Source organism: Neocloeon triangulifer, unplaced genomic scaffold (genome assembly GCF_031216515.1).
Source record: "Neocloeon triangulifer isolate White Clay Creek 2 clone unplaced genomic scaffold, ASM3121651v1 ptg000012l, whole genome shotgun sequence".
Classification (NCBI taxonomy): Eukaryota; Metazoa; Arthropoda; class Insecta; order Ephemeroptera; family Baetidae; genus Neocloeon; species Neocloeon triangulifer.
Window position 1 is genome coordinate 3,634,734 of NW_026775554.1, and position 25,867 is coordinate 3,660,600.

At 38.0% G+C, this 25,867-nt stretch overlaps 5 protein-coding genes across 6 annotated transcripts in view; 2 read left to right on the forward strand and 3 right to left on the reverse strand.

Moving 5' to 3' along the window:
• Positions 1-992: 992 nt before the first annotated feature.
• LOC132196838 (lysosomal thioesterase PPT2 homolog) lies at positions 993-2,866 on the reverse strand. The gene is made up of 6 exons (XM_059619752.1): positions 2,591-2,866; positions 2,276-2,417; positions 1,976-2,083; positions 1,775-1,913; positions 1,587-1,721; positions 993-1,534 (listed from the first exon to the last, which is right to left on the reverse strand). Exons 1-6 carry the CDS (start codon positions 2,729-2,731, stop codon positions 1,336-1,338), a joined length of 864 nt encoding a protein of 287 aa, XP_059475735.1. The 5' UTR covers positions 2,732-2,866; the 3' UTR covers positions 993-1,335.
• A 363-nt stretch (positions 2,867-3,229) lies between these two features.
• On the reverse strand, positions 3,230-6,878 carry LOC132196832 (ral guanine nucleotide dissociation stimulator). Of its 2 annotated transcripts, none has more exons than XM_059619745.1 (13): positions 6,449-6,878; positions 6,291-6,389; positions 6,042-6,232; positions 5,917-5,985; positions 5,698-5,864; positions 5,477-5,637; positions 5,202-5,426; positions 4,866-5,141; positions 4,662-4,805; positions 4,427-4,608; positions 4,145-4,253; positions 3,755-4,085; positions 3,230-3,685 (listed from the first exon to the last, which is right to left on the reverse strand). In XM_059619745.1, the coding sequence occupies exons 1-13, from the start codon at positions 6,473-6,475 to the stop codon at positions 3,594-3,596; spliced, it is 2,073 nt and encodes a 690-aa protein (XP_059475728.1). In that variant the 5' UTR covers positions 6,476-6,878; the 3' UTR covers positions 3,230-3,593. The 2 variants fall into 2 exon arrangements, with proteins under 2 accessions (XP_059475728.1, XP_059475727.1); XM_059619744.1 differs by having other exon boundaries at positions 6,042-6,238; positions 6,449-6,877.
• A 132-nt stretch (positions 6,879-7,010) lies between these two features.
• LOC132196834 (presenilin-1) lies at positions 7,011-9,633 on the forward strand. The gene is made up of 10 exons (XM_059619748.1): positions 7,011-7,047; positions 7,540-7,702; positions 7,761-7,963; positions 8,023-8,164; positions 8,214-8,281; positions 8,334-8,554; positions 8,610-8,708; positions 8,760-8,873; positions 8,925-9,080; positions 9,139-9,633. Exons 2-10 carry the CDS (start codon positions 7,559-7,561, stop codon positions 9,405-9,407), a joined length of 1,416 nt encoding a protein of 471 aa, XP_059475731.1. The 5' UTR covers positions 7,011-7,047; positions 7,540-7,558; the 3' UTR covers positions 9,408-9,633.
• LOC132196839 (uncharacterized) lies at positions 9,485-10,606 on the reverse strand. Its single transcript, XM_059619753.1, has 4 exons — positions 10,271-10,606; positions 10,037-10,212; positions 9,731-9,978; positions 9,485-9,675 (listed from the first exon to the last, which is right to left on the reverse strand). The coding sequence occupies exons 1-4, from the start codon at positions 10,569-10,571 to the stop codon at positions 9,651-9,653; spliced, it is 750 nt and encodes a 249-aa protein (XP_059475736.1). The 5' UTR covers positions 10,572-10,606; the 3' UTR covers positions 9,485-9,650.
• An 813-nt stretch (positions 10,607-11,419) lies between these two features.
• LOC132196833 (E3 ubiquitin-protein ligase RNF220-like) overlaps positions 11,420-25,867 on the forward strand; it is a 42,349-nt gene continuing 27,901 nt past the window's right edge. The window contains exons 1-4 of the mRNA XM_059619747.1: positions 11,420-11,465; positions 14,528-14,653; positions 14,895-15,092; positions 15,484-15,682. Of these exons, the coding sequence (XP_059475730.1) occupies positions 14,528-14,653; positions 14,895-15,092; positions 15,484-15,682 (523 nt within the window). The 5' untranslated portion in view covers positions 11,420-11,465. The remainder of the gene's footprint in view (positions 11,466-14,527; positions 14,654-14,894; positions 15,093-15,483; positions 15,683-25,867) is intronic.

A 25,867-nucleotide genomic window follows, 5' to 3' on the forward strand; every position in this document is an offset into this window, starting at 1 on the left:
AAGGTCTGATTGTTGCTGGCAGGTCAATTTGTGTGATATTTTTGTGAAAAAATGCACAAAAAACATTTCATTTATTTGTAAATATAATTTAATAATTGAAATTAAAGGAAATGCAAAACTTTCACAGTTCAGGGTGCAAATAATTAAAAAAAGTTTTTGGGCATGCGGAAATGCTAATTAATTTTAAAATCAGTGCCAACGTGGAGCTCAGAAATGTTTTCGTATTTTTTTTTCATTTTGTGTGATTTACAATTTTTTATCTTCGGCGTTGCTAGGGTTCTCATGACAGACTATGATCCTCTAGACTCGGCGGAGGCTCCCTTATAAGCAAAAGATTAGTTTTGACAGCGAAACACTGTATTACAAGCGTGTGTAAAAATTCAAATTTTTAATTTGCTTCGTCGAGGGGAAGGCAATTTTTTTCTTTTCCTGATAAACGTGCCCGTTGCAAAGTTTTTAATGATAACAACAGCCAACGTGAAATTACTGTGGCGCATGAAAATTTTGAGAAATTTCAGGAGGTCGGTTAAGGCTGGGAGTTTTGGAAATTTCACAAGATCTCGATATGGAGCCGCAAACGATTCCGGTCGCTAACCGCATCCCTCGACCCAAGTACCGCTTGATGCAACAATAACATTGCTTTTCAGCGATTAGCAAGAGATATCAAATTTGACACTTTCATTCGACCTGCCTGTTCACATCGGGTCAAAGAACTGTCTGAGCCTGTATAGTAGAGGACTAAAAAGTTCATTGCCACTGGTGGGGGGGGGGGGGGGGGCTAAGTTTCAGATAACAAAATTTTTTTAAATTAAAATCCATAATTTAATTTATCTTGTCTATGGTAACAATTTAACCTCTGCAAATTGTAAGGACAGTCGTGGTGGGAGTTCTCTTGGCAAGTTTTTTTAAGAAACAAAAGTGTATATACAAGAGTTAATAACTACATCAAAATTGGATTCAGGATATTGTTTTGAATATTACTAAGACAAAAATTTGTGAGTTAATTTTTTTCTTTTTAATTTTTAATACTTTACTCCATGTTGAATTTTATTAATAAAAGATTAATATAAAACGTTTGATTGTATCAAGCAGCACTTCAGTCCATAAAATAATGAACTTTGAGCATTATTTAATCTTGCATGTCATGGTTTATATTTCACAATATCCATGTCTACGAAATATCACAAATAATAATAAGTTGATACTTCTTGTGCAACAAATGACTGGAACTGAATGAGATGTAAAGAAATATTTCTCAGGTTAAATGACCTCGTCAATAAGCATGCCTCTTCTACACTACTAGGGTACTCAACGGACACTAACTTTGCACTGCACCTAGTCAAGGAACGGGATGATGTGGGTGTCAATCACGGTCAGGTTCACATGCCAGCTGAAGTGGTCAATTCCTGGCTGAGTGATCACGTGGAGGCGTCCACTGGTGTCAATAGTCTTCAGACCAAACATGTCTTTCTGGTAGAAATCTTGATCCTTCATGTCGACTACTGTCTCGTTTTCATTATAATACCCAAAGTGACTTAATTTTTAGACTTCAGTTAATAAATAAAAAGTAAGATTTAAATTTATACCTAGATTGCCAGGGTGTAATCACCTCATCGTCAGGACCTCCGATCAAAACGAGCTTTTTAATTTTCTGGAAACCCTGTCTGTAAACGTCACTTTGGTTTGACGATTTCTCGTTGTTGGTAAAAGGAAGAAATACACTAAAAATTAAAATGTTAGGGAATCTCTGTAAAATATAAGAAATTTTAATCACCTGTAATCATAGTACAGTTTCTGGTGGTGAGGGTCGTTCCAGTAGTTAGCAACTGAGGTGTACTGGCCGACGTCTGAGTAGAATATTTCGTACGCCGTTTTAAGCCACAGGTTCGGGAAATAGAGATGCAAAAATTTTGCTATTTAAAGAGACAAAATTAAAATCAAGTCAAAATATTCTGTAAAAATAAAATAGCTTTACTTCCATATTGACCGGCCTGCGGAGAGCTCAAAGAGATAAAAGTTTGCACATTATGGTCTGGGTATTTTTCCAGTATCGCTCTGCTAACGAGTCCGCCTTGAGAGTAGCCTGCAATAAATTATTACAAATAAGCAAGTTATTTTCTCTGTTTATTTTGCAACAATACATCATTTTATAGCTTTCACTTCTGCCACTTGATATTAGTTAAAATTATTATTTTTCTTTTAACAATTAATTTTAATTACATGAAATAAAATAAGAAATTAAATATTATTTTAAATCTCAAAATTAGGATCTCACCTATTAAATGAATTCCTTCAGGATGAGCTTTGGTGATGTTCATCAAGTCAGCAGCAAGAGCATCCACTTGGTGCCACATTGGAGCCAAACTGGACCAGCCAATGAATCTGTCTGTGGCGTACACAATTGTACCAGGATGAACCTGGAATTTTGATTAAATTCAGTAAATTCAAATAACATAGCAGTATATGAGAAAATTGAAAAAACTAAAAAACTGCGTCTGATCGGAGGATGGATTATTGTGTATAATAATATAATTTTTGTGCGTTTCAAATTGAATTACATAACAGAACATTGAGTAGCCAAAATTTATACCTCTTTAATCCTTTTGCCGACTACATCCATGCAACCCTTTTCGGCCAAGATGCCGTGGATGAGGACGACGGGTTTGTAGGCGAGACATAGCTGGCAGAAAAGGCCGAAAAGCAGCAGCAGTGCCGACGGATTGCCCAACATTTCAACGCCTATCGAGGTCAGCAAGTGATCGCCTGACCCTACAATCTCAGTCAATCATGTGGTGTGATTGTCACGCGTGAAAAATAAACGTTCGAGTTCGACTCTGTTGCTAAAGGTCGTAGCCCGTGTGTTGACATTGAGAAGCTCGTCGCTCATTGGACGATTCCGGAGGTTTGGAGCAGGGAGAGGCGGGATGTTGCAGGCCGCCCCGTCACAATGCGCAAATATGTAATTTGCATCACTTCAATTTTGCAATGATCTGATAAGTGATGAGATCGATTAACCAATTTAATATATCAACAGCAAAAGAGAGGGGGAATTTAAAATCTTCAGCTGAAAATTTTGTGAATTTTAACTAGCAAAAAAGAAATTAAGTAATTTATTTCTTAAAATTTTATTTGTTTGTATATTATGATTATTTCTTTTACTATTATTTGTTTATACATAACCTGGGAAGGAATCGTAATTAAAAAAAATATAAATAGCATAGTCAAAAGCTTGAATTAATAAAATTTATTTGAGTGGTCAACATGAGTATGATACAAAAGGATAACAAAATAGCGCAACAGTACTCAGCCCACTGTTCGTTTGTGTCTCAGCCTATCACACAAGTTATATTGTTACGTTACAAAAGGGTTACATGCACTAGCTCATGAATTTTTAGCACGAATACTGACGATTACAATAGCGATATAAGTAGAAGAACATCACGCAGAAATATCAACGTTATTTAATAATTGCACTCTAGGCGTGGATAATTCATACATAAATAATTTGTTCTTATTGCACTTGGTTAACATGCATACAGTCCTTTGACAATTGTGATAATGAAACCCCAGACATTCGATCACCTCTTTCCCTGTTACAATTTCTTAGCACGTCTCACAATGAAGTTAAGGTCATGGGCTGTGTTTACAGCGTAGTACACATTTGCGTCATGCGGGAGAAACAATTCTGAAATTGAGAAAATTTCATTAATAACAAATAAATTTTTCTTTTTCGAATTATTGAAAAATGGCAAACCTTTTTGTGGCAGGATTTGTGCAAAAGAGTAATCATCGGGCCGGCCTTCAAGGCCCAACTTGAGCATGGCCTGCCGCACCACCTGATGCGTCCTGTCGTTGTTGCTCAGCATGATGCTCTTGTACATCACCTGACCCTCTTTGGCATGGCCCTGACAGTCTGTGGTCACTTTAATCACATAAAACTCTGGTTCCATGGTGGTGCTTGAGCTGTCCAACGACTGCTGATGCTTGGCATTGCTGCCGCTCGTGGCTGTGCTCCCCAAAGAAGCGTCTAGTGAAACTAATGACGAAGTTGAACTCGACTTTGACGATAATGGTGAAGGCGAAAGCTGTAATTTCAAAAATTGTTTAACCGAAATGATGCAATTAATTCAGAAAAGTAAGTTACCCCTCGCGATGATCGCCACGACGTTTCGTGACTCGTGTTGAGATAAAAACTACTGGAGCTGCTTCCAGAATTTGTGCTTGCTACAGAGTCATTCTTTTTGTGGCCTTGCCTGAAAATAATAAATCTCAATAAAATTTAAAAAAAAAACTGATAAAAAATTAAAATTTATTAATTTTCCTTACAAAAGAGAGATGTTGGGAATGAGTTTGGAAATATTAATTCCAAATAAACTGAAATATTTATTCATTGCCTTATTATAAACAATTTTAACAACAAACTGACCTCTTTTTTGACTTTGCAGAATCCGCACTGCCAAGAGTATTGCTGGGTGCTGCTTGTTCAAGCTGACATGACAGATCATAAGCCTCTTTATCATCTAACACTGGTATTGAGTTGAACCATTCTTCAAATTTCAGATCCAACTTGAATGAGTATCCATTGGCAGCGCTTTGCAGCAGCTTGATCTAAAAAATAGTAGTAAAAATAATGAGCACTTTTTTTAATATTTAGTAAATACCTGGGCAAGAATTTCAAATTCTCTGCGACGCTTGTCAAAATTGATGAGCTTTTGTTCCCCCACAAAGTCAGGTATTGCGGTGTCGATCATCGTCAAGTCAGTCAGAAATGTTCCCAAGTATGGAATGGTGCCGTGGCTAATGGTCTGTGAATGTTTAAAGGTTAATTAAAATATTCTAGTTCAATGATTATTCCAAGCTCTTACTCCACTTTGATTCAGTTGTCGTTGTATGGCTTTTTGCAACTGCCTGTCGTTGGTGCCCACTGTGTTTGCGAACTTCGCAGTTCCCTCCCTCATAAGTAGCTCTCTCTGAGCAAACTGATTATTTTCTTCACTAAAAATTCTTGCCAGCTCCGAGAAAAGCTGGTAAGTGTCTTTGTCCAAACCGGCCCACGTTCGTTTCAGACGGTGAATAGGATTTGATTGAAGGCCAGACACGATGGCCTTCAGAGATGAGAAGTTTTTAAGCACTCTTAATTCCTGTCAAATTTGAAAGTTTTTACTTTGGAATTTTTTCAATAAAAATATTTTTATTTTCACCTGAGCAATTTTAATCCATGTTGTGATGATAGCAACCCTGTCTGGAATCGCTTGCACCAAAATAGTGCTGATGACCCGTAAAGACACTGCATTGAATTGGTTGACGGTGGCCAAAACCGAACCAGCCGCTCCTCCAGCTAACCCTCCAATGGCACCAGGCTTTTCTCCTCGTCTGGCCCACACTGATCCAAGACACTGGTGCGGTACGAGTCTTGTAAACAGGTCCTGATTTTCTTTTATTGATAATTATGATTAAAATCAAAATTCTACAGTACCATATCCATGCAGGTGAGTTGTTCGGCAAAAAGGACTTCATTTATGTGGGGGAATTTGTACTCGGAGAGGTCAGTCACTTTGGTGGAATCGACAATTTCGTGAACGTCACCATTATTGTGCAGGACCGCTGTGGGCACTCTTGCCGAACTTTCACCCACTTCTGGAATTTAGAAAATAAGGTTCAGGTAAAAATACTTCAAAAGGAAAAAAGAAAGTTGACCTTGCAAGAGCCGCTCAAGGCGGTGGTTAACTCTAACAGCTAATTCAGATTCAGGAACATTTTCCTTGCAGAACTCGTCTAGCCTTTGCAAGGCTGGAAACTTCGGAGGATCAACAAAGTCTTCAGGGTACGTGTCAAGCCACACATGGAGCGAGAGGATCAGCGTTCTGTTCGAAGTAAAATTGTAACAATTTTGGAATAATTAAGGCCAAATTTTACTTCATGTGCAATTGTCTGATGCAGTCTGGTAATTCCACTTCATCGCTGTCACTCGCAAGCAACTTATACCTGTAAGCATAATTTTTAGAATAATTTCAGCAAAACCATAAGACTGAGTGATTTACCTATCTATTAAAAGTCCTAGAACCTGTGAGGCTGTGCTGAATGACCTATAGGTAGCAAGGAAAATGTTGACGTAGGTGGTCTCGAGTTCGCCTTCGTCGCTGGCCAGGCACTCGACCAATTTGTTCAAAGTGGCAGCTTTGACTAATCGTACCCTGACGGTCTCCCATTCTAAATGGGATATGTTGTCTTCCTGCTCCTGAAAAGTGACATTACTTTCTAAGAAGAGAACGCTCAGTTATATTACTGACCGAGACACTTTTGTTTGGCCTGTGGTACCGAACCTTCTTCAGGTAGACAGTGAAAATAGCCCCCGGGGTTCGCTCCTCACCCCACAGTCTCCAAGTTGGCTGTAAAAAAACACCTTCAGTGGGCGAACACAAAATATAATTCAAGGCCTCAATCATACCAGACCGTCCGCAGCATCGATGTTCATGGTCCTGGTTTGAGCATCGCTGTGGACCAGCGGCCTCAGGCAGTCCACTTGCGGCTCGACATCGTGCGTTCGGCATCATCCGAGGAAGAATCAGGCCATGATAAGGCGCAGGGTGTCACCTGTCGAAGGCGTTCGACGAGTGGAATGTATGTAAACACAACTAGGGCGCCGCTCCTTGGAGCTCTTTCTCGGCTCCAGACCCTTTTCTGGTGCTTCCTGTCGCCGTCTCTGGCCGGTCGGTGCTTGTTCTCGCGTGTCCGGAAAGGTATGACAACAACACTCGACGCTAATTAATTAAAAGCGCTGCACTGTTGATTCCACCTGCAACGTCATGGATCGTCCTGTTTTGCATTTTCTCCCAAGATGTAGGTGGGAGGAGTCGTGATCGTGAGAGTGGAACCCTTTCGCTCGGCGCTCGCTTCCGCTATAATTATTGCCATCTGGTGCGGCCGCCCGCAAATATTTACGTGTTTGCTTTCCAAGAGGCCACGCCCCCGTTGAGTCGCCCACTTGTCTGTGCCAAAGGTGAGTTTTGTTTATTTTTTGTCGGAATTTGCGAGTCAAAGCCCCAAGTATTATCAGTATTCTTGTAGATTGAATTAAAATCTCTCCTTGTAGCATCAGCATCATATTCATAGATATACTTTTGATCACGTATTTTATTTTATGCCGGAATAATAATTTCTAAGTATAAAACGCCCACGGTATTTTGTGACGTTTTATTCTTCGATTTTTAATTTAGTTAATTATGATAATTATTCCCTTAATATTTTGCATCGACTTTCTGAAATATCTGCACTGATAAGAAACAGTTTTATCATCAAATAATTATTTGATTTACATACATATTTGTCCTTCGAGGAGGAACATTTTAAAGTTATTTATTATGTTGTTGTGTCATACATAAGTTTTGACTTCATTTTAGTTTGGTCTTATCTTTGGTTTTTTGCAGCTCTCCCACCTTTCTTGAAATCTGTGTGACGAGCAGTGTGATGTACCTGCCTTTAAATCGCTTCTAACACTAGCCCCTTTCTTATCTCTCGTATGTCTGCTAATCAATCCAGCTCAGAACACACATCGCTGATGGAAGCTTTGGTGCCCGAGGCGACCACCTACGGCACTGACCGGCCGCCAAGGCAAAGGGCCAACAAACGCCAAAGAGCCCCTGCTAGCGTCGAGGGAGCAGGCAATGCCGCTGACGATCCCACACCACCAACCTCCTCTCGAGTAGGGAAAAAAATATCACAAATAATCAATCACGTAAATTAAAAATTAAATGTTCCAGAGTCCAGGTCAGTACGATGACAGAGCGCGACTGGACGATGGCGCAGGTCCCCACGGCCCTGATATGTACATGGACGAGGAGGAAGAGTTGAAGTACGGAGCAAAGCATGTCATCAAACTTTTCGTGCCAGTGTCCCTGTGCATGTTGGTGGTGGTGGCCACCATCAGCTCAATCTCCTTCTACACCACTAAAGACGTCTACTTGTAAGCCCATTTAAAAAATTATATTTTTATAGAGAGAAACATTTCATTTTTATTCACAGAGTTTACACTCCATTCCATGAGGAAAGCAGCGATCCGGGCACCAAAATTTGGAATGCCCTCGCCAATGCTGGTATTTTGCTAATAGTGATTGTGATCATGACCTTCATACTGATCCTCCTCTACAAATACCGATTCTACAAAGTAAAAACTTTCTACGAATAACATCAAACTTATTAATTTTGTATTTAAGGTCATTCATGGATGGCTCATTTTGTCTTCATTGATGCTCTTGTTCGTGTTTGCGTATCTCTATTTAGAGTGAGTCATTTAATCTTTATTGTCCTTGATTTAAATAATTATGTTGTAACAGGGAGGTACTGAGAGCGTACAATGTCCCGATGGACTATTTCACTCTTGCTGCAATCATGTGGAACGTTGGGGTGGTTGGAATGATCTGCATCCACTGGAAGGGGCCCCTTCGTCTCCAGCAGGCGTATCTCATTTTCATTGCAGCCCTGATGGCCCTTGTGTTCATCAAATATCTCCCAGACTGGACGTCCTGGGTTGTTTTGGCGGTCATCTCTATCTGGGGTATTTATCATGAACTTAATTTTTTTTTCTTCATTTAATTTGTCCAAATATTTAGATTTGGTTGCTGTGCTGACCCCGAAAGGACCGTTGCGAATCCTCGTCGAAACAGCCCAAGAGCGAAACGAGCAAATCTTTCCTGCCTTGATCTATTCATGTATGTGAAATTTTAATGAAATTGTACAAAATAATTTATTATTAACTTCAGCTGCCGTTGCTTACACGGTTGTTGGCATGGCGGACCGAGCCGAGCCAGCAACTGAAGAAACAAGACCCCAACTTCCACCCAGAGGAGTCCGTCAAGGGAGGAGAGGTTCTCCTGGTAAAAATTTCATCTTGATTCCTAACTTTGGCTCAATTTTATTAATTCTAGGTGACAGCAATGCTGGTTTTACTGAAGAGTGGGTGAATCAGGTCAATCAATCGACCAACCCAAGAGTTGTCGCAGGCCAACCAGGGAACTACACCGCCTCAAGTGAACAAGCCCCTCAACAGCATGGACCTTTTATGGAAGTTGACGACGAAGAACGTAAATATTTAAATTTGAAATATTAAAGAAATTGTGCAATTTTGTTATTTTTTTCTAGGTGGAATCAAATTGGGCCTTGGCGACTTCATTTTCTACAGCGTCCTTGTAGGCAAAGTATCTTCATATGGAGACTGGAACATGACTCTTGCTTGCTTCGTCGCTATTCTGATCGGCCTGTGTCTGACTCTGCTTCTTTTGGCAATAATCAAGAAAGCTTTGCCTGCTCTACCCATTTCAATCACTTTTGGACTGATATTCTACTTTTCCACCAGAGAGATCGTCAAGCCATTCACTGATCTCCTAGCAAGTGAGCAAGTTTTTATTTAGTCTAATTTTTTCTCTTAATTTTATAAAAAAAATTCCATTTTTACTCAAAAAGATCATAATAGTATTAATAATTCAAGCTTAATTTAAAATAATTTATTCAAATCACAAACCACGAAAGACAAAGAAAAATTTCCGAAAAGTCTCAGTTTTACAAAAGACTCATTGTGAAGTCTTACGTCCGTTGTAACCCCTGACCAGCACCAAATAAATAACAATTAGGCATCTATTCGAAATTCAATTTTTTCACAGTTTCATTTTCAGTAAAAACCTGAAATTTGTAGAAAAATTATTATTATTGTAATGGATAAAAAGGAATTATTTACCTTGCAATTTGAGGAATAGGTGTTTCTGAACCTCCGCAACCACCAAAGTCATCAACACTACAGTGATGGTTAAGAGAGTTGTCGCGTTTAAATGGAAATTCTTCCAAAGCTTTCAAAATTCTAGCTGCTTCGTCAAATTTCTCTTCACTGTCAGATCCGCCCAAACTACGTCTGCGTCTTCCCAATGCTCCGGCTGTTGTTCCGGTTCCCGTGGTTGTTGTTGTTCCAAAAATATTTGAAAACAAGACCTAGAATTCAGGAAATATTTTAATTACTAATTTTTTTATGAGATTTTATAATACGCACAAGAACCATGTTTACAACGAAAACTGCAAACACTAAAAATGAAAGGGTTAAAAGGGCCACTTCCAAAGAGGGGAACCCAATATCGTTGCCACTTGATTGGCTCCAGCCTGGATCTCGAGCAAATCTTCTCCTACTCGACCTCTTGCCCTCAATATTCAAGGAGACCAATTTTTCAGCTAAAAGGTTTAAAAAATATAAGCAAACCCTTTAAATTTTAAATGCCTCAAACCAAACCTATGAACCGAAGCATCCTGTTTTTGAGCAAGTTCAAATAAGTGATTTTTTCCTGCATGGTTCTCGGCTCTTCCTTTTTCAACCAGATCGAGTCTCGAAGCTGTTGGTGCAAGGTCTGCAGACTTGAAATATAGTAGGGGTCGATTGTCAAATTGGAGAATGGGGTCTGGTCCGATTTGCTGGTCTTCGAGGGCTGAGGGTTGAGGTCGACATTGGCAGTGTTGACCTGCGGCAGTTGGATCCACTCGCAATTGGTCAAGGCGACGAGAAATCCGAAAAGCAGGAAAAGAAGCCGCATCATGACTGCTGCGCTGGCTCAGAGTGAACTGGGTGGAAACGAACGGATGCGCAAAAGGAGCGCGAGATGAGGTGGAATTGGCGGTGCACAGACTAATTGCTGCGAGTTGTCGCACGCATGTCGCGCTCAGGAGTGCGTGTCGCCCTGAACACGATATTCTTAATTATTAGCAGCCAACTGTGCTTTTAATTTGCTGATGATAATGGGAGAAGTAATATTTTTGGGATTTGAGGTTGTATATTTTTTTTATCATTTCTATAAGTTCCTTATTTCTTAAATGAGGTTTGATGTTTTGGAATTTAATTACCAGATTATGATGCTCTGTCAACTTTTGTAAGTAAGTGAAAATAACTTTTTTATTAATTATTCAATTTATTTATTATTATTTATAACTAAGTATACGAATGAAAAATTAAAAAAAAAAACAATAATCTCATTAGTTTCTGTTAAATTTATTAGTTCTGGACTACCCGCTCGACACATGCACTGCACAAGTTGCCTACTTCACGATTTCACAGGCGCTTCCTGCTCATCCAAGCTAACAAAAAGCAAGCTTTCAACAGTGGTCTGTAGATGGTGTGAATTCAACGACGAACGGTCTATGGAGCTCTCCCTGTAGTCTGGATCAGGAAACATTTGCTTATTCAAACAACCAAAGTCTTATCAGACTTTTATAAACAATAAAAACACCTGTGAATATTTTATGGTAATTTATGAACACAAGAGGTATTAATATTCAAATTTTAAATTAATTGAAATTGAAAACTTGGTGATATTTGGCCGATATTCAGCATTTTCGGATCGGATGGATTTTCGCGCCACTCGAAGCTCCTCCTTTTTTAGCCCCGCCCCTCCCACCAGAGGACAACAACAAGCGCGTTCAACATGAGGGAGTAGGTGAGTCAATCCTCATATTTTAGTCTCAAAATAAAGGGTTTGCAGGTCACATGTGGTCCCACAATTATGTGACATTCGTTTATAAATACCTAGTGCACGAATATTGTTGATAATTTTCTAGTTCGGTCCAAAGACAGCCTCAAGGTAGGTCGATTTTTCGCCGCTTTTTCCGACTTTTGATGCCGCTCTTTGTGAACCTTGTTTTCCGCTAAAATCTCTAGATTTTCAATGAAAAACCAAATTTCCCTTGGCGAAGTTGCTTAAATTTTTAATTCCTTTGCCATAATTTTATTTTAAATTTTTCAGTCTCCTCTATTATAGAGATACTTAGGCGTAAACAACCACAATTTGCCTCTCCGAGCGTGTTCAGTTTTTGCTTGGATTTGAATAAATTTACGGCTGATAGTCAGAAATGAGTATAGTTATCAATTTTGCACGAGTCTGCGGCTCAGATTTGAAATTTTTGGTGGATTTCGTCAAGCGATTGATGATTTATCGAGCCGTAAAGAAAGTGTTTGTGGATTTGTTGTCGCTCGAGATCGCCATGTTCGCCAGCTGAAGGCAGCATTCGAACGCCACTCCGCGCGAAGGAACCGCGTGCCGGCAACTTTTCAGAAATTAATTTCATTTTTTATTTTTGCTATTTTTTAATGCAACAATTGAAAAGTAAGAGGAATAGAAATTTAGTTTTTCATTCAGTACCATGTTTTAATTTTTTTTTTTTGATAATAAATCTAATAAAAAATATTAAAAATATTGACATTAATATTTATTTTCCAAATTGATGTTAAAAATATTAAAATTTTGAATAATATTGCAGTTTTAGTTGAAATTTTTAATAAAGATTATAAATCAAGTTATTTATCTTGATGCTGCAGAAAATTAATTCAATATTGAAGATAATGTCACAAAATTTTATTTCTCAAAATATTTTCAACGTAAATTAGAAATAAAAAATCTCTTAGTATCAAATTATGAGGCTCAAATTTTTCTTTTTGGCAAATAAATTAAATTTTTTTACAAGTTCCTAAAAATAACTGCAAGAAAAACCGAATGTACAATAATAATACATAATAATGTAAATTATAATCTTGAAAATTTTCAGTGTTAACTTGATTAAAAAATTTAATTTCCCTTCAAAGTAAGGATTTTTTTATAAAATTAAGATCATTAAGGAAAAAATTCCATATTTCTTCACATGCGGCAATTTGTCAGACTTTTTCCGCCAAAACTTTTTGAAAACCGGAATTTTTCGGATCAAAATATTCAGAAGGTGTTTGCTCACAGAAAAATTCTCTATTCATAGAAGGAATTTCACTAAAACAGTCATACCAAGTAATAAAAACGACCAAGTTAAAGAAAGATATTATATGGCTAAAAAGTAGTGTTAAAATTTTGGCCCTTTTTACAGTTTTCTTATTCCCTATCATCAAGTGTAAGTTTTGGAAAGGATGAGAAAAAGGATTACTTGCGTAATTTTTTAGAATTTTAAATCAAAAGTTTGGTTTCTATCAGAGAAATGATTTTATTTATTTATTTTTCTCAGAACAAATCAAACCATCGATTTCAAGAAAATTTTAAATTTTGGTTAACAGACGCGTAATGTGCTAAAAGCTAGCAAGATCTTTAAAACAAGTGAAGTTTATTTATAATTTACAAAGTTTTATGCTGTACGTTTATTTTAACTTATTTTATACGCGAAAATCGCAAATTTGATATAAGCATTTATAAACTATACGTTTATTCTCTATAAGCGCATTATCTTATTTTTCGCTAAAACCGATTTAAGTTGGCAATTAGTCGTGATGCATAAATTTGCCTCTTAAAAAGTGACACAAGTTGCTAATTGCGATGATAATAATTTGTCCCGAGGCGCGCATTTTACTTACTTAGGAGTGCTTGGCTGCGATGATAAAGTAGCGTCTTCTCTCGCGCACAGGTATATAAATTTAATAATGTCACAACGCGCGGCTATCAGATTTCGCTGCATGCTAATTGAATCATCTTTCTGCTGCTTAATCTCCAATTGTGACAAGAAATACGAGAGCCTCTTTCTTGGTGTGTTTCACGTGGTAATCAGCAGCATGCAAAGCGAGCAGAAAAAAGTTCGTTCATTTCACTTGAGATGCCCGAGAAAATTATGCACCCAACGACACAGACCTGACTTGGCCAGGAGACGATGCGATTATTGTCTTCTCCTTGTTGTGTGCAACGCGAAATTGTGAAACTGAATCTAGAGACGCTGAGAGCTGAGCACTGCCTGGCTCCGATGTCTCTGCTCAAATACCATAAAAAAGCTCCCCAGCTATTTTTTAACGCTAAAATATAATATTCATCATTTTAAGTTTTGCAAGAGCGTTAAAGTAGAACAAGCTTCGTACTCATTTCTTGATTGATTTTGATTTTATGGTTTTATTCAAAACTCGAGTACAAATTTCAGCAATTAGTTGAAAATGTAAGACTATTCAAGATAAATAAACGATTTTTTTTATTAATTTTCTGCAGATTTTTTTAATTCTTTGTCATTCATTTTTTTCTTTGGAGTTTCAAAGGAATACTATTTAAAGTTATCATTTCTCAGTTTATTTATTAATGAATTTTTTTACCCTTAAATTTGGTATTTTTATGTACCCAAAAATCACTATTTTGCTGTATTTTTTTTTATTAAGCAGAATTTAGCCGTACATAAGAGAAGTTTAATTGAAATACTTCTAAAATATGCATTTTGAAATATTTTATAGACAGAAATTATTTGAATTAATTTTCTGAAATTCAGATATTTTTTTTCGTAAATTAATTGTATCAAAATTCTTGCTAAACACACAAATGACAGTAATTATTTAATTAATTTGGTAAATAATATTAATATTACAATGCATTTTTTTCCAAATCTATGAAAAAGTTATAAACTAATTTTTATGAAAATTTTACAAAAGAGAAAAATCGGAATGCGAAATTTGAACCCTATTTTTGTGATTTTATTTTGAAATTTTATAAAAAAAAAGTGTGAACTATCTACTTTGAGTATTGATTACTGGATTTTGCTTTACTTTGTGCTTCAGATGGACAACGCTGCGGCGGCTGCCTATGCAACAAATCCTCAACTTCCTCCGTCTCTGGTCGTTTTCTCCCAAGGGGGAGACACCCTCAGCGATGTGCTGACTATGCAAAGGACCTTCAATCCTCAGGTATGAAAAATTCACTTGCGGCCTTGAGTGTGGCTTATTTTCTCATAAAAAAAAATACTTCTGTAAAAAGTTCAGTTTTGTTTAATGAAAAGGAACATAAAGAATAATTTTGCTTTATAATTGATTTTTATTTTAATTTAAAGACAAAACTCTTTTTTTTTTTAAGTTTGTGCAATTTTGAAATTAATTAAGAATACTTTTGTGATATTTATTACTTGCCCTCGGGCAATTGTTGACGTAGTTGTTTAATCTGTGTCAGATTCCAAAGGATTTGCATTTGCCTGGTCGATTTGGCTACCCCGGTCATTTGCTGCAGCATCTCCAGCCGCATCAGTTTCTGCACCCAGCACTTGACCCTCGATTGACTTTTGGCACGCACGGCGCGTTTCGACCACTATCAGCTTTCGCCCCTCCTCAGGCCAAAAGTCTCAAAACAGGGGTGAGTGTTATTAGAGCAAGCAATGAATCTTGCGGTTTGTTGCCAAGCATGTTTCGCAAATACCACCAGTTTACCCACTTTCAGGATTTGGGGTTTGCTGGATCCTTTGCTCTTCATACAAGGCAATCAAAGTTAAATTTGATTAAAACTGAAATTTAATTATGCGCATTAGATTGGGAAAAAAATTCAATTTTAAGATTGTTATAAAATTATGAAAAAGCATTTGATAAAGAATCTTTTTAAATACATGTTTCATTTGAAAAAAGTTTTATTATTAAACTAATATTTTATTTATAAATTAAAAACAACTAAATATTTTGGACAAAGAATAATTAAAAAATAAAGCATTCTAGTGAAATAAAATGAAAATAATAAAATTTGTAAATTTTAGCCGGACATCAGGGCAGGTTGCAGCAAGAGTCTTTACAACCTAGAGGTCGGCCACGAGGCCAGTTCACCTGACCTCAGCACCTCTCCTTTGAATCATCAAGAGGACGAAAGCATGAGTGGCACCGAAGAGGCGGCCAATTGCCGCGCCGAGACTCCCGGCTCCGAGCGATCAACCCCGGAGGAAGGACGCGGCTTTCGACGTGAGTACAGAAACTTCTTCTTATTTTTTCGCATGCTCTTTCCACGCTCGTCGGTCGGCAACGAAAAGCCGTTCTTGAAGTTTGGTGAAAAAAAATGCAAAAATATGTGTACTTTTGGCCATTGGTCGTTAATGGCCGCGTGTAAACCGCAAGTCGGTAAGTGTTTTTGAGAAATTATGATCCATTAGTGATCAAATTATGCTAATAAAGTGAAGGCACGCAATATCGTCGCCTTAATAGCTTTTATAACAACATGTAACACCTTTTAAATGTATCGTGTGTGGCGCTCGGTTTTACCTCCGGGTTGTAAACGCGACGGGCCCTTTTAATATTTCCATTAAAGCTGCATTGGGAAATCGACTCGCGTTGAGTGGTGCACGACGTTTTGCTTTAATTGTTATTGACTCGAAATATGCCGATTGTTTTTCGCTTTGTGCAGTCCTTATTAAAAAGTTTATATGGCCTTTTAGCAACAACGAGTGTTTCCGAACTTTTATAAACCGCTCACCCGGCGAGCGAGTTGGCATTTTATGGCCCCGAATATTCTGGCACAATTGATTTTCACCGCGGCCATAAATGATAAAAAAATTTCTCGGGGTATATTCAGATTTAATGGATTTTATGAATTCCCGTCCACACGCGGTGCGCATGAAAGCTTCATAATAAAAAGAAATGGACCTCACATATGGCTTCAAAGTTGAATAAGAAATTATAAGTTGATAATTTGATTAATTTAGGCTTTGAAGGATACCAAATCTAATTTTATTAAAACAAACAAAATTTTGTAAAAATGGTATAAAAAAAATATAAATAATTTTGTACAAACCAATTCAAATATATGTTGATCTTATATTTCGCTATAATTTTTGCAGAAATAATAGTAAATTTTACATTTTTTCAAAGCCTTAAATATTTTCCATCTATATATATAAAAAAAATTGAACACCTTTTAAAGAGCATGGTAAAGTTTTGCCCTGATTAGCGATTGGAGAGCTGAGGTTAAAACTTGATGCAAATATGTTGGCGCTGCTAAACAATTATCCGAATTCAAAAGATCTATAAATCTCCCCTCATTATCTTTGCAGTCACCAGAGCCAAATAATAATTCACGTCGACTTGCGAGCGCATACAATCAGATTTCTCTTTATTGGTCCATTGAAAAGGACAAACCGATATTATTATAGCTCGGCTGGTCGCACGAATAAATATGTATAATGCTTTTTTACGCGGCCGGAGAAATTTATTTCCTTGCTCATTGGCTGCGCGCGCGATCAAACAATCCCTCTCGCCGGAATCGACGCGTTGTTGCGACTAATATTGTGTTGCAATAAATAAGTAGTCGGCGGCGGCGGCGACATGAAGGGGAACGCAGATAGTTGAGTCGTTTTATCTGATCAGCCTTTTTAGCATTCAAACGGGCTCACTCCTTATTACCCCGATAAAAATGCTGTCCCCGAAACAAAACGCCGAAGGGAGAGAGACCGAATGAGCATTTCGAGTGCTCCTCTTGAGCCGCCAGTCGGGGGTGCAAAAGGCGTTGTTAATTAAAAATTATTATATTTTTATCAGGCTTGTTGCATCTTTCTTGCAGTCGACGACGAGAAAAGGCGCTTTACTGCCTCTTCTTCTTCTCGGAGAGCTCAATCGATGCAAAAAGACAAGCTCGAGCGCGGCTCTTCCAACCTTGTTGTGGAAGAAGAGAGACGCCGATATTAAATTTTTAATTGCCATTTTTAACTGCTGCGAGTGGTAATCAAGAGCACTCCATTCCAACTTTGAAATTAAATTCTGTTTTCATCTGCAGATGCAAAGAGAGTTTAAACGCAGCGCGGTGCTGTGTGTGTTGCGACATTCTTGCTTTTTATTAAGAAAAGGAAATGAAAGAGCCCGATGATGAGATGGTGCTTGAAATATATGGCGAATTTCTTGAAAGGACACTTATATAGCTCTTGTGCTGAGCTAACCCTTGGCTTTGTCCGCAAACTCAAGTCTTTTGGTAAGAATCTCAAAATTAGAAACTCGGGAAAGACTCCAAATTTGCAGAGGTTTTGCTCAAAAGTTAAACAGGACTTTAAATTCTTATATGTAGTTCTAGAGCTGTGAATTTGTTTAACTTTTAAAATTTATCCTTATGCTGTAAGGACAAAAAACTGCATAAGAGAAATATTTGGAAAAAAATAATTTAAAAATGCGTTCTTATAAATTAAGCAAAAAGTATGTTTAAAAAGACTGAAAAAGACTTGAGGACAAAATCCACCAACTTGTTTTGAGAAAAATTTAATCAAAATCTTCACACCACGATCAGGGAATTTAAGCTTACAATAGCTGAAAATTTGAATTTTTAATAGTTTATTTGATAATGAATTAAGTTATTACTCTTGGCTTATTTTTCACAGAAAGTTAAGTTTTGATATTCAATTTTTGGACGAAACGGCGCCACCACTTCAATCAAATTATTTCGCTGTAGTTAGATTTTAATAAATGAATAAGTAACTAAGTTTTCTCATTTATTAATTTTTATTACAAAGTATCTTTTGAAAACCATAGATTTTGCATGTATACGATTTTGAAAGGTGAAAAAACTCGTGTTGTTTTTTTCTCACAGAAACAAAGCAATCACTCCTTGTTTCACATCCAGAGCTGTCACGTTGCTATAAATCCCGTCAGCACAGGCCGGAGAAATTTGTGACATGTCACATTTATGCAAGAGGGAAAAAAGCGCAGAGCAGCCGAATTGGTCGCGTTTGCATACAAAAATAATATCTCGACGGCGAGCAGCTTGAACGCAATAAATTGCCAGCGTTATTTACAACCCTTTTGTTCGTGCGGCGCAAAAAGCAGACAAACTCAAACAGATTGAGTTTTAAAATGTGACTTTATTTCTTTAATCTATTCGCCGGCGGCAGTGGCAGGGTAAAAGAGAAATTTTCGCCGCTGACAGCTTGAAAAGTTGATCTGGCTGGCAAAGCCGCCTCCATTGGCCTCGCGTGCACGGCAATAAAAAGGGGCGGCACCCTCGCCGGTGCTCCAATGGTGCTCAAAGGGATGCAAAGGGCGGCGCCATTTCGGTGCTCATGCGCCGCGAGCCGATTCGCCTCCCTGGGGATGACCTCTTGACCCTGCTTTTTGTCGCAGCGCGGGCCTCGCTGCGGCACCGAGACCAAAAAAGAGGTGTGACAAAGTAAGATGTTATTGCACAATGGCCATAAATAATAACCTCGCGCGCTTGGAAAAACGCTCGTTTCATTCTGCAGTGATTCATGTTTCATTGTGCGAGCGCCCGCCGCGCGCCGCCGCCAAGCAAAACGAGATTTAACACATTCATTTTTCACTCAATTTAACAGCGGCAATGCGGTTTTTCTGCCAATACGCGACCGCCAACCTTTTTTGCGCCCGAAAAAGCCATCTCGACGCTTTTTAATTGGACGCGTCAGTTTGCGTCGCCGGAGTGAAATGTTTGCCAGATAAATTCTTATTCGTCTCTCTCGGCTCGGCAGCGAGACAAAAAAAGTTAACGCGGAAAAATTAATCTGAAAAATGAGTTGGTCGCAAAAAAATTATACCTTTTTGGCATGGAAAATAAGCTTCGGAGCGGAGACTGAAAAGTTTCAATTAATGCCGAGAACTTTTACCCAGGCAGGGATTATTCTAATTCTGGCAAACGAAGCTTTGCCTCTGGAATAAATATTGCGTTGCTTTATCAATCAATTTTGCAAATTCTATATCAACTTTTAATCAATGAAATCGTTGATATTTTTTCTCATCCAAATTCTAAAATGAGAGTTGATTTTGATTAAAAAAAATTATTGTCATCTTCGCAGATAAACAAAATAAATAGCATAATATAAAACAAGAATTAAGAAGAGTAAAAATTAAAAAAAAAAAAAAAACTTCACAAAAATTGCAAGCGTAAAATGTTATATAACATTTATTTAATATCTTAAAATCGTTTTGAAATAAGAAGAAAATAGTGAACCTTTAATTTTTAATTTTGATTTATCTTCTATTTAGAACGTTTGAATAAAACTTATCATTTGTAGCGCTCAATCCCACTTTTTCATTTTGGATTTCAAGTAAGAAAAAAAAATAAAAGACATTTCTAGTGTAAAAAAAGTAACAACTGAAGCAGATTGCTTCGGATTAAGAATTTATCTTAGGTTTTGTCTGAATTTTTCTCTACATTTTTGTTTGTGGAGGACCGTTTCTTGAAGGAGGAACAAAAGATATTCAATTTTATTTGCATAAATTTTCTTTAAATTCTAAAGAACTTCTTTTTTTAACAGTTTTCATTTTGCAATTAATCATCATTTTGTCTTTAACTGTTGCAAATTTTGCTTCAAAACCCTCAATATGTATTCATAATTTGCAAATTTCATCTTTGAAGATTAATGAAAATTTTGAACTCAAAAAAAGTTTGTTCCATTTGGTGTGAGCTTTGGAATGCGCATTCCAATTTGGTGTAGCTTTTGTTTCCGCCGAGCTAATTGAAAGATCCTCGCGCAGAATTAAAGCGGTGAAATAGCGCGCGCCCATTCGTTTGCGTTTAATTGAATTAATTACACGCGCAATTATTATTATTGCCTGGCGAGAGTGCGGGGCTTTGTTGGCTTTGTGCTGCGGTATTAATTACGCCGGTCGGGGCTGCGAACCAATGTTCTGGTCGGAGGAGGCGCCGCGCATGGTAGTCGGCCGCGGCCGCACACGGCAGCAGCTGAGGGCAGCGCTTTCATGATATAATTTACAGAGGTGTTTTATTATTGCAGGCCGCGGCCGTGTAATACGTAAATCATGTAGTACTTTAAGAGCAATCTATTTTTATTGTACACATCCCAGCAGATATTATATACAGTTGCTAGTTTTACGAGCCGCGAGCATTCAAAACGGATCGCGGCACTTAAATTATAAAATATAAGGCAGCTGCTTATATTATTTGACTTGCCGGTTATCGCCGAGTGTGCAATAAAATGCCAGAGTGTGTGCCCAATTGATGAGCTTTAACATTGAAATTGCATTTTGCACGTAACGTGGACGATTAGCAATTTATTTTTCTCCACTTCCTCTCATTCGTGTTTAATTTTCAATTAAAGCTTTCGTGCTGATACTTGCATGGTGGATGTGCCAAATTTTGTGGCAATAACTAAGTTAAAAACCTAACGAAAAGTTTAGAATTTTAGAAGGATAAATACCAGAAAATATAAAATAAATATAAATAATCTGGAAACCAGAAGAAAAATGAAAAAGGAAAACAAAGTCACAGTGTTGATTTCCCGCAATCGACAGACATGACTCACTCTTTTGAAACTGTACAATTTTTCTTAATCTGAAGTTATTTGATTAATTCATTGTATTTGTTCTCTATTCAAATACATTGAAATAAGAAGTAATACAATATATCTTGCACCAAATCAATACATCAAAAATTAAATTAAAAGAAAAAAACTGAAAATACTGGAAAAAAAATCATTTTGGTACTTCAAAGTAAAATTTGTGGCATTTGGGTCTTATTTTGTAATCATTTAAACAAAATACGTTTTATGCTATTTAGAATTTCAAACTTTCTTTTCTGTTAAAAAATTATTAAAATTTTTGTGTTCGTTTCAAACCTTACATGATTATATTTCATCTTTTAAAGTATATGGTACAAATTTTCAAATAACAAACAAGCTGCTGAATGGGTGAACCTTTTCCGCCGCTAGAAGCTAAAATAGTGAAGTTTTTTTGTGTATACTGCCCTTGGAAATATCTTACAAAACCTCCAGTCGTCATGAAGTTGGGCTCGGAGGGTTTTTACTTTTTTTTTGCCGAGACGAATCTCTCTCGTACTCGCTCAGTCAGTCAGCAGTCGGCTGAAAAGGTTTTATGGAGATGGGCAAACGAAGTATTTTTACAATCTCCTTCCTTTTATTGTATATCTGAAAGGCCCGCCGCCTTCACTAAATTAAATAAGAAGAGTTTTCGTGTCCAGGGGAGAGTGCGGGGGAGTGGATAAGTCCGAGCGAGTAACGAGTATAAAATGAAAAGCTGGTTAACAAATTTACTGTTAGATACACAGAAATTCTTTTAAATAGTGCACTAATAGTGACCTCTTTACTCTACTTCGTGTTGGGTGCGTAGGTCGAAATAAAATTCATTTTCGTGCGAAGGCGAAAAAATTCTTTCAGGGCGAGCACAAAAAGATAATAAAATGGCACTCGCGCGCAGCTAGGGTTCGAGGTGTAAAATTGGAATTGAAAAAAAAATGCCACCTGGCAATCAAGCCGAGGCGGGGAGAGGGCAAATATAAAAAGTTGCGACTTCTTTTATGCTCCGCTGTGATGTGCGCCGACAAAACAACTTTTATTGCCGCGGCCAAGGAGCAGGTAATGCCATAAAGCATGGCCTTTTATTCAAAGTGCGGTTGCTGAAGCAGGAAATCCTAATTAGAAAGGAGCCTTTAAGCTGTTGGCCGGCCAAACAGTCGATGACGGGGGAGATGAGAGATGCTGACCAGCAGTGAATTACTAATTGTGTGACTTTGCGTTTTCCGACAAGGTGCCGCCGTTCATGCCGAGTTTAACAAGTTTTGATAACCAAATTGCCGTGGATTAATGCGAAGTACAAAAATAGAGAGAGAAAGAAAGAAAGAAAAGACGGCTGGAGTTCAAAGAAATCAGCTAAAGGGCTTGTCAGTAAACGTTTGCAGTCAAAACTCATCATTGCATGGAAAAATTTGAATACACTTTCACGCTTATTTTGCCCAAGAGCTCCGCTGTCATTAGTGTTCTTTCATATTGAAAATGCTGCGTGATAAAAAATTCTAAAAAGTAAAAAATATATTCAAGTTTTAAACCGTTGATAAAAAATTCTGTTTTGAAATTCAATGTTTTCTCTTGAACTTATATATATATTTTTTTTTAAATTTATATTGCTTTTAATTTTATTGACTTAAAATAGAACCAAAAAGAACATTTGAAACTTTCAAAAATTTATATCAACTGAAGAAAAATATTCAACAGTAACAACAATTCAATTGGAAGAAATCTGTAAACTAAACAAAGTGGGGAATGAATTACGTTAAAATAAATTGCAATTGTTCATCAATTTTGGTAACTTTCCGCAGCATCGCAAAAAGATTTTCAAACAAAAAATAAAGAGAGTTTTTCGTCCTGCAGTGGAGAGCCCGCATCGAATAAACCGACTTCCTCTTCCATCTCCGCCCGGTGATTTTTTACCACGCAAATCCAGATTTAGAAAACATTCACGCGCAGAGGGCAGCGAACATGGCAGAGAGCTAAACAGGGATAATACTTGCAAATGACTTTTCTTATACACACACAGCTGTCCTGCTGCACAGGGGTTTCCAACGTAACAAACATACACACACACACACGGGCGGATTCGCGCATCATGCATGCCGAATCCAAACTAATGGACGCGCCAAGGGGAAGGGGCGCTTAATCTGCATACCCGGTGCGGCGCTAACGAGGGCACCATCTGGTCACTCGCGCTGCACTCACTCTTTTCGTTTTGCGCGGAAAAATGCATTTTTGATGTCGGCTGTGGCGGCGGCTGCACCCTTTGCTGCCGGAATCCTGATTAAATCTGCACCCTGAAAGAGAGAGCAGCGCAAACACGGCCACCGCCACACATAATTAGGGCCCATATGGGTTCTAATCACAACATCCCCGGAGACCTGCGGCTGGGTATGGAAGAGAGGGCTTATCTACCCACACTCTCTCTGTCAACACTATTGTCGACACTTAATTAATTGTTCCCGATACGCAGACACGGACTAAAGTGGCCCCAAACGGCTGCGGTGCCAGGGATTAACAGCGCACTTGCTGCGAAAAAAATTTTGTGCATTTTTTAGGAGGAAAATTTGAATTGCTAATTTTTCTGTAAAGCTTGTGGTTAAGCTGGATGCAAAGGATTTGCCGAACCCTTTTCTTTTCATCACAAATTTTTAGAGAACATAATAATCAGACTAAAATTTGGACTGCTTAAATTAATATTTAATTTTTATTCGTGAATTAAAAATTGAAAAATTCGGACATGGTATATACTGAATAATAAAAATAAGATTCTTCAGCAAACTTTTAGTTTCCAATAAAATTTGCTTGAAAAAAATTAAATTACAAACTTCTGTTTCTCTGGCAGTTTAAGAAAGATTCTCCAGTAATAATAAAATAAAGTTTGTATTGAAAAATTTGGTAATTATATGAAAAGCAAAAATTCTGTAGCTCAGCATTTCAGCATATATAATTTGCAACTATATAAAAAATCCCGTGCATTGCCTCCATGTGTGTTTATTCGATTGGCAATTGGCACAAGCGGATCGGCTCATGTTTCGCGCGTTCAAATAAAGTCAGTCTATCAGCGCACCCGTCGATGCATATCAAATCAGGCTCGATTGAGCTCAACTAATTGCGTCATGCAGCACCAGGCCAAAACCAATAAAACACCGTCTGCCCACATTATACGTTTTCACAAAGCGCGACAATCAAATTTGTCGCGAAACTCGGCGTGAATTTTGTCAAGTATTGACTCTCGGTTTCCACATTATCTGTCTGTCGTCGAGAGAGATAAAATAATACAATAAATATCCGCACGCGCTCGCTCGCTCGCTCGCGGGGGGATGCGACAATCGAGGGGGAGGCAAATGTACACACAAGAGTTTTATACAGATGGGGAGATTTGTGAGTTGACAAAAATTCAAGATTTTCTGCTCCTCGTGTCGCTCTCGGGAATGAGCGAGCGTTTTTATTTACTCATTATTGTGTGTAATCTTGTTATTATAAATAACTAGGCTGCGCGTTTTTATCTCCGTAACATAATTAAACTGCGCTGCAACTCCTACACTCGCGCGCGGAGCACACACACGTAATTTCACTTAATTAAATTCCCTCCTTCAAGGGGGCGGAAGATGAAAGATATCGCGCATCATGTTGTCTGTGCGCAGTGCGCGCTCGCTCGAGCGCTTTTCCGCCCAAGCGCACAGAGAAAAACTTCACAGAAACTGCTGCTGCTTTTAATTTCATAAGAGATTTTGGCCGGAAAAAAGCTGCCGGGGGGAAACGCGTCGGCAGATGGACGCGAGCGCCAAAGGTCGCCCCCGATGGCCATTCATTACACAATTAGTCGCGCAAACTTGAGTTCAAAGTGCGCGTCCGGCTCTCTTGCGTCCCGACAAAAGATGTGCTCTGAGCGAAACAAATGCTCTCGCAGGACCGGCCAGAACAACTAAACAAACATGACAAATGTCCTTTTAGCGGGGTGTACGCACAAGTCGCCGCTTGTCGCTTTGTCGCCTCAAATAAAATAGATATAGATCATATTAAATGCTCCACCCGGAATGGTTTGCCACCAAGATGGAAAGTTTGGGATGAAAATACAAAATTGGACGTGTTGAATTTTAATAAGAAACGGCTGGGAATTTTCTGTTATTATAAAACTACAGCTTTCATCAATCAATTTTACAAAAAAGAAATCGAAGTAAGAAAAATTATTGTTAAATTTTAAAAGATTAAATGATAAATAATAATAAAAGAAATAATCAAAAGTTATTAACAAAACTATAAAAATATGAAAAAAGTACAAAAAAAAACTATACATCATTTTCTAAAAACGTTTCGGGAAGAAAGCAAGAAAATTAAATTAACGATCCTTATCTAAATCTCATTGAAATTCAAATTTTTTATGAATACCCAAACAATACAAAACAATAATTCATTATTTTTGCGAAAATCCTGTATACCGCTGTTCATTTTGCAGCTCTGCCGAAGCCACAAAGAGTGAGTGCCCGCCTGATTAATTGTCACTCAATTTGGTAATGACTGGCGCGTTGTGCGCCCGTGATAAAATCCGTCATCAATTACAGGCCGGGTTAAGTTGTTTTTGAATTGACACCGGCAATCAGCGCGCTCTCGAACGAAACATCCGAGCGCAAAATCAGCGTCAGCAAAACACGCTGGCGCGCGCGATTAATCGCCCTTTATATCCACATAGAGTGGGGGTGCGATCGTTCAACGATGCGGTTTTACAAGCGTTTAATCATTTTTTTTTTTTTGCTGTTCGCGCGCAGAATATTATTTCGGCGACGAAAAAAATGTGCTCTTTTGAGTAGAGAGATGGCTCGGTTGAACCGCGGCCGGTGCGGCGGCGTCGGCGGCGGCTTTTTATGGCTTGAATTAACGGGGAGTCTCGCAA